This window comes from Hyperolius riggenbachi, chromosome 8 (genome assembly GCF_040937935.1).
Source record: "Hyperolius riggenbachi isolate aHypRig1 chromosome 8, aHypRig1.pri, whole genome shotgun sequence".
Classification (NCBI taxonomy): Eukaryota; Metazoa; Chordata; class Amphibia; order Anura; family Hyperoliidae; genus Hyperolius; species Hyperolius riggenbachi.
Window position 1 is genome coordinate 99,128,999 of NC_090653.1, and position 12,280 is coordinate 99,141,278.

Genomic DNA, 12,280 nt, shown 5'->3' on the forward strand with positions numbered 1-12,280 from the left:
TATGAGAAAAACAAAAACTTGTCTGCAAAGTATCATGTGAAAACAGTGATAATATTTCAAAGGACTGGCTGGAACACGAGTAATGACATTTTCTTATGATGAAGTCATTCAACACTTGCAGCATAATCACATGGCTCAGCAGAGCTCGCCTGCACAAAGTTTTATTCTACTTTGCGTGAGAAACCAAAACCAGGATTTTGCAGGATAACTCCGCCCAACATACGTTTTAATCTCCGCTTTATTTTGCTTAACAAAACTCTGGAGGCTTTCAGTTGAGACAAACATTGTTCAGAGCAACTCATTCCCCCTCCGGCACGTTAAAAGGCTTTCTTACGCTGCTATAATTTCAAATTTCTAGAGAATTATAAATACAGGTTTTCTTCTGTTTTACCTACACCAACCTATGTTTAATGCACAGCGGTAAGAAGTTCAAGCTGCACTTAACAAGTGGCTGAGCTAGCGCTCTCCCGGTCAGAGACTAATATTTAACGTACAACCAAACCTTCTGTGAAAACATGACCGCACACAGATATTAATGGGTTTGTTTAATACACGGTATATTGGTAAAGCAATAAAAAAATAGAAGTAAAAGAAGCTAATGCAATAGTGCAATAAAAAAAAGATTTCTCTTGAGTTTGGCCAACTCATTCTATAATTTGATAAGTAACTGAAAGACAAATTCAATTTACCAATGATTGCAAAAACTACAGTTTGATTTTGCCTAGATGTGATTATTTTGCCAAATCAAGCTTTTCATTGTGGGTTGGCATCTTATATGTGGTTGAGCTTAACGCTGAAGAGGTCTTTTCTATAGCCTTACACCTATCCTCTTCCACCCCACAAAAGCTCTTTTTATTTGTGGCCACGCTCCTGTCCATGTAAGACCACACCTACGCAGTAGCCCAAAGCAGTTTGTGCATAGAGGAAAAATCAGTGCACACAGGCAGGAACGCGGCCATGAGAACGCATTTGACAAGCTCTTGTCGAATACCGTATATACTCGAAAGCAAGCCGAATTTTTCACTCCCCAAAAGTGGCCCAAAAGTTGGGGGAGGTCGGCTTGCTTGCGAGTTATTTTCCAGTATGGGTGGGTGGGTAGGTAGGTAGTGCCCCTCCCCACGGCCGCCGCTATTACCTTAGGCGGCGCCGCTTCCTCTATCCCCGTCCTGCTCCGGTACCTGACTCACAGCAGCGCGCCCCTCAGCGGCTGCTGTGATGACGGAGGAAACCATAGAGAGCGGTTCCCATAGTAATGGCGATACATATCGCCGCTACAGGAAGCCACTCTCTATGGTTTCCTCTGTCATCACAGCAGCCGCCGAGGGGCGCGCTGCTGTGAATTAGTTACCGGAGCAGGACGGGGATAGAGGAAGCGGCGCCGCCTAAGGTAATAGCAGCGGCGGCCTCGGGGGGAGCGGGGAGGGGCAGTAACTACCTACCTACCCACCTAGCCATACTGGGGCACTATGCTAGCCATACTGGGGCACTATGCTAGCCATACTGGGGCACTATGCTAGCCATACTGGGGCACTATGCTAGCCATACTGGGGCACTATGCTAGCCATACTGGGGCACTATGCTAGCCATACTGGGGCACTATGCTAGCCATACTGGGGCACTATGCTAGCCATACTGGGAGACTACCTACCCATACTGGGCACTTTACTAGCTATACTGGGCACTATACTAGCTATACTGGGTCGCTACCTACCCATACTGGGCACTATACTAGCTATCTTGGGACACTATACTAGCTATACTGGGGGACTACCTACCCATACTGGACACTATACTAGCTATACTGGGCACTATACTAGCTATACTGGGACACACTAGGGGGGGGGGGAAATCAGAAGGCCAGCATTTCATACCCCCAGCTTATATGGGGGTCAATCATTTGTTCCTGTTTTTTCAGGTAAAAGTTGGGGGGGGGGGGGGGGTCGGCTTACATGCGGGTCGGCTTGCTTGCGAGTATATACAGTATGTTCGGAGGTTGCCAACACTGGACTGGTGAGGTCAAAGTTGAACTTTTTTTCCCTCACAGGAACTCTAAGTATGGTACACATTTTTTCTTCCACATTAAATGAATAAGCGGCAACATGCTTTGAAGCTGCCACACAAAACTAACGACACTTGGCAAGGAAACTTATAGTCTTACCACATGTATGTAGTATAAAAAGCAACAGATTGAGAACACTATGAACAATAAAAATGATCTGCAATTGTTTTCCTAAACCAGAAGCATTTGTATTTTGTTTTTCTTGCGTTTGTTACTTCTTGTGTATGCTTGCTTCTCCATTGCTTTAACAATGCTAGGGGCAAAACAAGTCTTAATATTTGTTTGCTGGGAAAAAGGCTTAATAAAATGGACAAACATTTCAATAAATAGAGAAAAACAGTGGAACCTTGGTTTGCAAGAAGATTTGTTCCGGAAACATGTTTGTAATCCAAAGCGCTCTTATATCAAACGCAAATTTCCCCATAAAGAGAACCCGAGGCGGGTTTTAAGAATTATTATTAGCACACAGAGGGTAGTTCTGCATATAATCACCAGCCACTGTTACTATATTGTTCCCCCCCGGCCCACTCCTCCCCCCCCCCCCCCCCGCGCTCTGCTGTCCCCCGCAAAAGAAACCACATGTAGGGAATGCGTCCAATAATACGCATGGCGGGCGCGCGACTGTTGAGTCGTCAAAAACGAAACTAAGTGACAGCGGGGGACCGGAGAATTCCAGAGCGGCTCCGAGGGCACAGGACTGCTGCAGGGGGCTGATAATAGCCCCAGGTAAGTGAAACTGTTTACTCACATTCAGTTAAGGTTCCCTTTAAGTCATAGACCCTGAACAAGCATGCAGATCAGATGTTTGACTTGAAGTCCACCTGAAATGAGAGGGATATGGAGGCTGCCATGTTTGTTTCATTTTGAACCATAACGGTTGCCTGGCAGGGTAGGACAGCCAGGCTGATCTCTTTGGCTGCAGTAGTGTCTGAATTACACATTTGAAACAATCATGCAGCTAATCCATCTAATGTTTGTGTGCAATGCAGATAACTTTGTAGGTTGCAAATAAGGAAATGTTCCACACAAAACAAGAGCCTGAGCTGGGGACTTTTTGGCCACAGCACATGTATACAAAGTTGTTTAATAAGGTGAGAGGGTGGGTGGAAGTGTCGAAATCCATTGTGGCGGCAGCGAAACACTATATAGCAGTATGCATGCTTTAACCAATTTATGACAACTGGACGTTTATAAACGTCCAGTGTATTTGTGGAGAGTGCACCACCAGTTTGTTACTTTAAATGAGGCACATGTGGTATTTTAACCATGACAAGTTATAGAATACATTTTGGTTTGTCTTAAAGCTTGGACACACATCACATAAAAAAATAGGTATGACAAACTCAGTCCAACATAAAAAAAAAGTCATTTGCAAAATTATGATCAAATTTGGGAAAGTTTTAGCAAAGCTACAAGAGACATATGTGGTAACATTTTAACCATGATAAGTAGTAGGATAGAGTTTAGAACGTTTTAGGGTTGATACCCATGTCTTGTGTATTCTTTTTAGTCACAAACTGAATCAAGTCAATTTCATTTTTCACATTCTGTACCAAAATAAGACTTGTAAAATGAAAACAAAATGACATATGAAAGAAACAACATATATTGTTAACTTAGGAACTTGGCTTTTTAAATATGCATGCCACTAGGGTATATTACTACTTTTAATTCTATATTTTTTTTTTACATCTTTTTTTAAGTTTTCCAACACAATAACTTAGCAGAAAGATCAAAGTACAGAAAATAGGATGATAATAATAAGGAGAGCCATACATATAGGAAACCATCAGAAGGATTACTACTATTTTTACTACAAATTTTTGGGCAAACAAAATCTTATAATCATCAATAGTGTACAATGAGAAAACAAAAAAACAAAAACCAGAAAAAAAAAAGAAATCTTTATTTCCAAATACAAAATTGTCACCATACATTGTGCTAGGAACATAATTTAAACTTTGTTATCACTAGGATGAATAAGCAAATAAAATGTGTGGGTCTAACTTATAGTTAGCACTGTTTATTGTACAACTATAATGGATGCAAATGGAGAAAGTGTGTTTTTCTGTTTTTTTCCCCATTTTTCCTTTTAAAATGCATTGAAAACAAGGTAATTACTAAACAAAATTATCACTTACTAAAAGCCTAATTTGTCCTGAAAAAAAAATATATAGATCATTTAGGTGTGATTAGTAATTATAAAGTTATTGGCAAATGATTGGGAGCAGTGCTGATATGTGAAAGTTTGTTTGGTCCTGAAGTGGTTAAATCAGACTCTGAACTTGGACATGAGAGAAGCAGAAGTATATGTTGCTTCTGCACTTCTGCATTTGCCTTCCTAATTACTGCTGGTTTCAATAAGGACCCTAAAGTTGTGGCAGAGAACTGTCACATTTCACAGCTTACAAGCTGCCTTTTTTTTTTCACTAACCAGAAAGTAAAGTCCTTAGTACAAAGAAAAGCTCACTGTTCCAGAACAATTCAGCTTTGTAAAGAGACTCTTTAGGCAGAGCAAAACACCAGTAGTACTTGTGTTCAGAGGGTCCACCCCCTGGTAAGCAGCTCACCGGCTGCATACTCTAGCCACCGTGCCCCCTTCACAGAGCACTCTTATCTCCTGGTCTGGTTGCTTCCAAAATCAGGAATGGACTTGGGTGGAACAGGAAGGCCCACCCAGATTCCTTCCCTCTGGTTCCAGAGCAGCAGGACCCTGCAACCGGAACAAAAAAACAAGGCAACCGATGGTTGCCAAAACTACCCCGGGCACCTTCCCTAGTCCACACCTGCTTCTAAAAAAGGACCCCAACAGAAAATAAGGGGAAACGTACCTTCCATTCAGGACCCATCCTTTGAGTCCTGTACAATAATCAGCTAACCAAACTAGATAACTAGGACAGAGAAGCCTTCAATTTGGTTTTCCAGTCTTCCAGAGGGGGACATATCGGGGACAGCCATCTGAAGGTAATGCATTTTTTGGCTGAGAACAAGGTTTCGACCAGGAAAGTCTTTTTGAACTTCGAACAGCTTACAGCGGTTTACCCAACACAAATAATGTATGCATGAAATCCTTGGTTCCAGTGGACAGTCACTGCCTCTGAACCAAAAAGTAGGTGGCCTGCTGCATTGTGGATTTGTAGTTCCATGCCATCACATAATAAAGATAAATGAAAGACAGGCAGCACAAAGTAGGGATGATCAACAAGATGCAAGTAATTTCTTGTTACATTCAAATTTCATATAAATTATTTGCAGCTTGAACTTTGACCAATAAAAATTGACAGGAAGTTATTCTGATAGGTCCAATGTCAAGTTGCATACAATTTACATGTATGTTCGAAGAAATAATGTGCACGTCACAGATTATCCCTAGAAGTGAGGGCATGGCAGGGCTTCACTTGCCCTTCACATACATGGAGACAGAGAGGGGCACTATTTAAGAAAAGTATAGACTGCTTGTGGGAGGGCAAAAAGACAAGTAAATGCCACATTTTCACAGGAAGGGACCAATGAACATAATTTTTTTTTTTTTTTACCCATTTAAATACTGCATACAGAACATAAAATAATAGGCTGCTATAGGGCTTGAGATACATTAACCCAATACAAGAGAGAGGGAGAGAAAAATAAAAACTAGAACTGGAAGCAGGACAAACATTTCAGGGAAAAGTAAAAGTAATGTATCACAAGGAAAGCAAATGCGGAGGCAACATAACCGTCCACACTATGTGGTCAAACTCACAAATCAGATTTCAAGCATGAATTTAAAAGCTTACAGACGACTCATAGAGCTGGATACACACATGCTTAAACCTGCTTGAATCGCTCGACTATGACAGAAAGTCATTACTATGGTGACTCCATAAAACACTGGTGCTTGTCTTGAGGTGAACTCATGCAAATAGGAGAAGTCAGATTCTGCATATGCTCAAAGCATATTAATATCTAGAGGTCACCATAGAGAGGAATTCATTCTAAAGGCATGAGCCCATCACACCCATGTAAACACAGGACCTGAGATATACACTCTGTATGCGAGTCTGTGCATGCTCTGCTACAGTTGGGGAAACTCGCTTCATGATTCCTTGGATAAGTCTCTGAAGTAAAGGAAAAGCAATTCAGAAGTAAAGCAATATACATTGCAAGACTTCTTGTCAGCAAATGTTCAAATACAACAGAGAGAAGCTAATGTGAGGAATGTGGAGGACATTACTAATATCAAAAATGCTGTTTGCCCGGCTGTTGGCCTGATCCTCTGCCCTTAACCAGTTGAGGACAACAGGTATACACCCTCTTAGTGACCAGGCTATTTTTATAATTCAGCACACTGCTGTGTGCTGCACAGCGATACAACTTAGCAGCCAAATGAGTCTGCCCCCCTTTTCTGCCTACCAACAGAGCTTTCTGTTGGTGGGCTCTGATCATTGCTGTAACGTTTGTTTGTTTTATTTGTTTTTTTTAATGAAGCTGACTATTTTTTTTCCCCCTTCCAAAAAAATTGCCACTGCCTGCAGACACACTAGAGGCTTTCCACTGGCTTTCCACTCGGGTACCGGCAGAAGTTGCCTGCGTGCAGCGACTAAAAGCGCCGACAAGCAGACTTTCGGGGGATCCCAGCACTGGTTCACCTCTGCTTTAGGATCCAGAGGCTTCCCCCTAACGAGGTAAGTAGTCCCTATGGGCACATTTTCCCTTCAGTTTAACTTTAAGTAATATGAAGAAATGTAAAGGGTAATTGAAAAATCCCTAGGTATTGCCATCTCATCTTTATTCTTAATTCAGGCATGTATTAAAGGGCACCTGAAACAAGAAGCGTCTCAAGTTCCAAACGTAATTGGAGCTTCTTTAAGCCCCCTTAAAGGCTGCTCGTCCCGCACTGTCTCCACAGGCGGCTCCTGTTCCCCACAGTTCTGCCCGAAAGCCTGGCTGAGTAGCACTTCATCGCACATGCGGAGCCAGAAGTGCTCCCACATCGCACTCCCGTCCCAAAACTAAGAGAGACTCGGCCAGGCTTTCGGACTGAATTGCGGAGGACTGGAGCTACTCGGGGAGACAGCGAAGGAAGGAAGCCCCAGGTAAGTATGGTAAATGAGACACTTCTCGTCTCAGGTACACTTTTAGTGTTATTGTTAAAATCCTGGTTTCCTTATTTGGAATAATACTATCCAAAGCAGTTCAGTCCCGTTACTTGCGGAGAGAGTCACGGAGTTGCGTTCCATGTTGGGCTTTACATGACTCATGCCACCTCCTTCCAAACCAGAAAGAAGAAGCACTGAGTTGCATGAAGCGTGCTGTGGAACGCAACTCAGTCACCCTCTCCAATCTTAATGGCGCTGAACTGCTTTGGCCGGCATTATCCACGTCTCCAAATAAGCAAGCTCAGATTCAAACACCAATTAAGGTGCAACAAGGTAACATCACAAGCCCTCATTCTATCACCCCCAGCTCCACTGTGATGGTCACATTAGTAAAAAAAAAATAAAAAAAAAAATAAAAAGGTCAGTGTTCCTTAACTCTAGAGGGTAGTCAAGGTAGTCCCCCAAATCTTAAAAGCCAAGTGTGCTGGTATAACTCGAGGGGGAAATGCGGGAGTAGTAGGTAAGGGCTCGTTCACAGTACAAGAGCTTTTCTGAGTGCTGGTGATTTTAAAAACTCCTGCTAATGTTATCCTATATGAGTGTTCACACTGGAGCGATGTGTTTTTCTAAAAATACCCCATAGCATTGCATTAGCAAGAGCTTTTAAAATCTCTGGCGTTGAAAAAGCTCTCGTAGTGAAGCTCTCATAGTGTGAATCAGCCCATTAGGGTTTTTTTTTCCTGGCTGCCAAGCATACATGCCTGCATAGGGGTTGCTATCTCAGGCGAGGGCTACACATTTTTAAAAACAAATTTAAAGTAAATAAAAAAACAAAAACAAAAAATACGTACATATTGTATTTATCCGGAAGTTTTAGTAATACTAGCCAACTGATCAGCCTCTTAGGGCAGGACAGGGAGGTGTAAGCAATAGAAATATTTGAGTAGTGGTTGGTGGAGGTGTAGCATTTAGCGGTGTTTTAAGTAGGATGTGTGGCAAAAATAGGCAAGGGATGTAATTATACAATGGGTGGAAGAATGTGTTTGTGTGTGTAAACTGATGTATGTTAGCTGTAATAGAATGTGCAATTATATTGTCACAGTGTGTAAACAGATCAGAAGATATGTGTCTCTCAAACACACAGAAAGGTTTAATGCAGCAGAAGGCAAGATAGTGTGCTATATAGTTCAGTTGAGTAATGTAAAATGACAGGAGCTGTAAGTGGTAATTACATATGTGCTATACATAGTTTGTAATATGGTGTTCTGGTTTGTGTATTGCTAAATGTATGGTAATGAAAATCATAAAAGTCTGTTTTCACCTTAACCAGTCTAGGATTTGCTGCTCTTGTCCATTAACGGACAATTGAAGTGAGAGGTATATATAGGTTGCCGTATTTATTTCCTTTTAAAGAGGAGCTGTCAGCCATACTATCGCAGAAAAAAAAAACACATGCCTAAGTAGATAAATAGTTACTCTACTTACATAACATATGTATTGCACTGTCCACATTTCGTTTTTAGTTATTTTTCTACAGAAAAAAAAAATCCTTAGGGCCCTTTCACACCAGAGGGCTTTTTCGGCGTTTTAACGCCACGGCCGAAGTTGGCGGTTTCCTAGGTAAAAGAAAGTCCATAGACTTTCATTTTACCATTCACACTAAACGCTGCGTTTTGGAGCATTGCGTTTCAACGCTCCCAGGCGCTTTTTCTGGGCCTACCGCGGCGTTTCTCATTACAATTGATTGTAATGTATAGGCGTTAAAACGCCTTTAAAACGCCTTGAAAACGCCTGCAGCCAAAACGCAGCGTTTTAGCCTTTCACCGCTGCCTGTAGTGTGAAAGAGCCCTTAGCATTTTCCATTTTAACTGTGGCTATTTTGAAGCCAATCCTGATGTCATTTCCTCCCTTACTCTCCTCTGCCTGATTTGCCTGCCCTTCACTATAGAAAGTGCATTGTCTCAGCATGAGAAATATTGGACAATCAGAGAGGAACAGAGGTGTGGGAGGGGAAAAACAGGACTACTGCATTAGTTAAAGAGACTCTGAGACGAATTAAAGTATAGCTCTGATACTTATCCTGGGCTCCCCCTACTTGATATAGTTGTTTCCATCTATATTTTAGTCCATTACATCCTAGGAATCTTTCTGCACAGTTATCAGCAGAGCTGTGGAGTCAGAGTCGAGGAGTCGGAGTAATTTTGGGTACCTGGAGTCAGAGTTGGAGGTTTCATAAACTGAGTAGTCGAAGTCAGGAGTCGGATGATTTTTGTACCAAATCCACAGCCCTGTTAAAGAGACACTGAAGCGAGACTAAATCTCACTTCAGCTCTCATATATAGCAGGGGCATGTGTGCCCCTGCTAAAACGCCGCTATCCCGCGGCTGCACGAGGGTCCCTGAAGCCCCAAACCCACCCCCCGCAAACCTTGGTCGTCTTCTTGGTCGCAGATTCTGCTTCCTGGAGGCAGGGCTAACGGCTGCAGCCCTGCCTCCCAGCGCGTCTATCAGACGCGCATCACCGCCTCTCCCCCGCCCCTCTCAGTGAAGGAAGACTGAGAGGGGCGGGGGAGAGGCGGAGACACGCGCTGACAGACGCGCGTGGGGCAGGGCTGCGGCGGTTAGCCCTGCCCCAATGCGGAAGCGCTCCCCCGCATTACGGAGGGGATTTGGGGGGACAGGTGCCCCTGCTATATATGAGGTCTGAAGCGAGATCTATTCGTATAAGTATTAGACTAAGGAGTTGGAGTCGAGGAGTCGGAGGATTTTTGTGCCGACTCCACAGCCTTGGTTATCAGTACATGGACTTTAGTTTACAAAAGTGTTTACATTCCCATTGGCATTCATGGAAATTTTAAATACAATCTTTTCTACTTCTGTAACCGATGTTCTGTATACTATGCCCTCAGGCATTCATCAGAAAACTTCTTTCTTCTCCTTTGAACATCTTACTTTTAGTCTTCTGTTATTCTACATTTGTTCTTCTGCCTTTTCTTCTAAAATTTGCTTAAAGAGCTGCCCACCACCCCTTTCATTGCCATACTGAAGGTGTCCCAGATCAAAGCAACTTTGAATAATCTTCCAAGGCTCTACATTGGTTCACTGATAGCTCTTCCAAGGAATCATTCCCATTGGTCAGATCAAAAGTTAAATCAAAATAGGATTATTCAAATTTACTTTTTTCCAGGGTTTCCTGCTCTCCCTTATTTGGTAAACACAAGTAACTCTGGCAAAATAATCAGTTTGCCACAGCAGTTTCCTATTGGTCTATGGAATAACCAATGGGATTCCTTAGCTGGAGAGTGTTAGGTGTAAGCGGTTGCTAGTTTCTGGGGTTTTTAAGCCCCGTTCCCATGTGAAGCTAAGTTCCTAGATCTATGTAGTCACTCAGCTGTAGAGCTCGTTTTTTCTTAGTGCATGAAGTCTATGAATGGCTGTTGTGAAATTACTGTATTGCCAAAAATTCTAAGATATTTTCTACGTGTTATGCCAATGTCTACCAAGAGTGCCAATATATCAATACGACAGCAGTTTCACTTTACCCATAATACATCCCAACAGGTTGCATGGATGTTATATGCCTCCATAGCGAAAAGCTGCAGTACGTGAACAAGACAGCCCTATAGCCCCATATTACCCATCATAAAGACCCAAAATCAGGAGCACCAGAGAATGCAGCTACAGCTTAACCAACAGTTGCGTTCTTGACTGTGTGGAAACGTAGTTATTAGTAGTGGTTGTATGTACGTGCATATATATCTGTATCTTTTTAATTTTGGTTCTTATTAAGAACAAAATAAAGCAAAATAAAGAGAAGGAAACTTTTTAATCCTAAATCTTGCGCTCCTCTATTTTTTGTATTTAGATTGATTTGACTTTCTGTGGGGGTAGGAGGTACTCCCACAGTGTGAGGTAGCAGCGGGAAGTAATTTGTATTTCTCTTTTTTTGAGACATATACACATTTTTTAAATATACAGCGCCCCTTAGTTTTTTCCTTTATCTCAGCTTAACCAACAGCCTTGTAGCCAACAAGTGCACAGTGAGCAACTGCAGCCTGCCTCTAATGCAGGCTCCCACCCTGTAGCTTACTCTGCCACAAGTCTACACCTGCAACTTGCCTGTCCTACAGACTCCAAGCTGACAGCAGCCAGTTGCAGTCTACCTGTTGCACGGCCCCTTCTGCTTGTTTGACAGCCCTACAGACAGCAGCAAATAGCTTATATGTGCACAGAGTTAAACAACCAGTTGCTGCAGCTCACCTGTAATATAGCCCAAAATCCTGCAGGTACTGTTTACTTGTCATACAGTCTAATAACCTACAGCTTACCTTTCATATAGCCCCACAGTTAGTAGCTCCCCCCTGGTCACAGGGTAGTCCATGTCTCGTCACCAGCAGAGTGCCTGTAAGAGAAATACAACAATAAGGCCAGTCTGTCTCCATCAAAGCCTGCACAGAAGCACACACCAGAGACACCAGCCCTCTTCAGCCCACAGCAGAACCTCATGCCAGAAGTATTGCCACTGCTTTGCAGTCACACTAAGACAGTCATTCACAAAAGCTACTCCTACACAACTAAACTGTCCAGCTGAAGCATGCAGCCACCAAGGTTTACGAACTACTCAAGGGCTGAGGCCTAACAGTAAGAAAGCGCAACGTGCACTGCCACCTTATAGAGCTGAATGCCTTTCATTTACACACACAAAAACTACACTTGAGACTGGCCCTAGATAGCAAGATTTACTGAGGGACAGTCAGTGCTGCCAATTGTTTACTGTTCTCCAAGCCGCGCATCTTATACACGTGTAATAAAAATATTTAACCTAGTTTTGAAAATATGCTGCAGAATACCAAAGCAATTCAAGGCGATACAACCACCTGAGTGACACTGACATCTTCCAGGTAAATCTACCTATAAATAATTGTGACGCTGGCTATGACTATCGGTCTTGACATAAGTTTATTGTTCTTTTTGACATATTTGAAATTAGTTTAATTAATTGAGCAGCACTAGAAGAATGTGCCACGTCCACATTCTGCATTAAGTGTAACATTGTAACATTTACTGTATACATTAGCATACAACTGCCCTTCCAAAAACAACAAGAGCTGGTGAGCCTCCACCTGGGAGTAGACATGTTTTGC

The 12,280-nt window shown here is 42.6% G+C and overlaps 1 protein-coding gene across 2 annotated transcripts in view; it reads right to left on the minus strand.

The window, feature by feature from the left end:
• Positions 1-12,280, minus strand: part of LOC137529038 (kelch-like protein 13) — a 192,014-nt gene that overhangs the window by 163,077 nt on the left and 16,657 nt on the right. For both annotated transcript variants that reach the window (XM_068250925.1, XM_068250924.1), the window contains exon 2: positions 11,465-11,538. In XM_068250925.1, coding sequence (XP_068107026.1) covers positions 11,465-11,517 — 53 coding nt within the window. In that variant the 5' untranslated portion in view covers positions 11,518-11,538. The remainder of the gene's footprint in view (positions 1-11,464; positions 11,539-12,280) is intronic.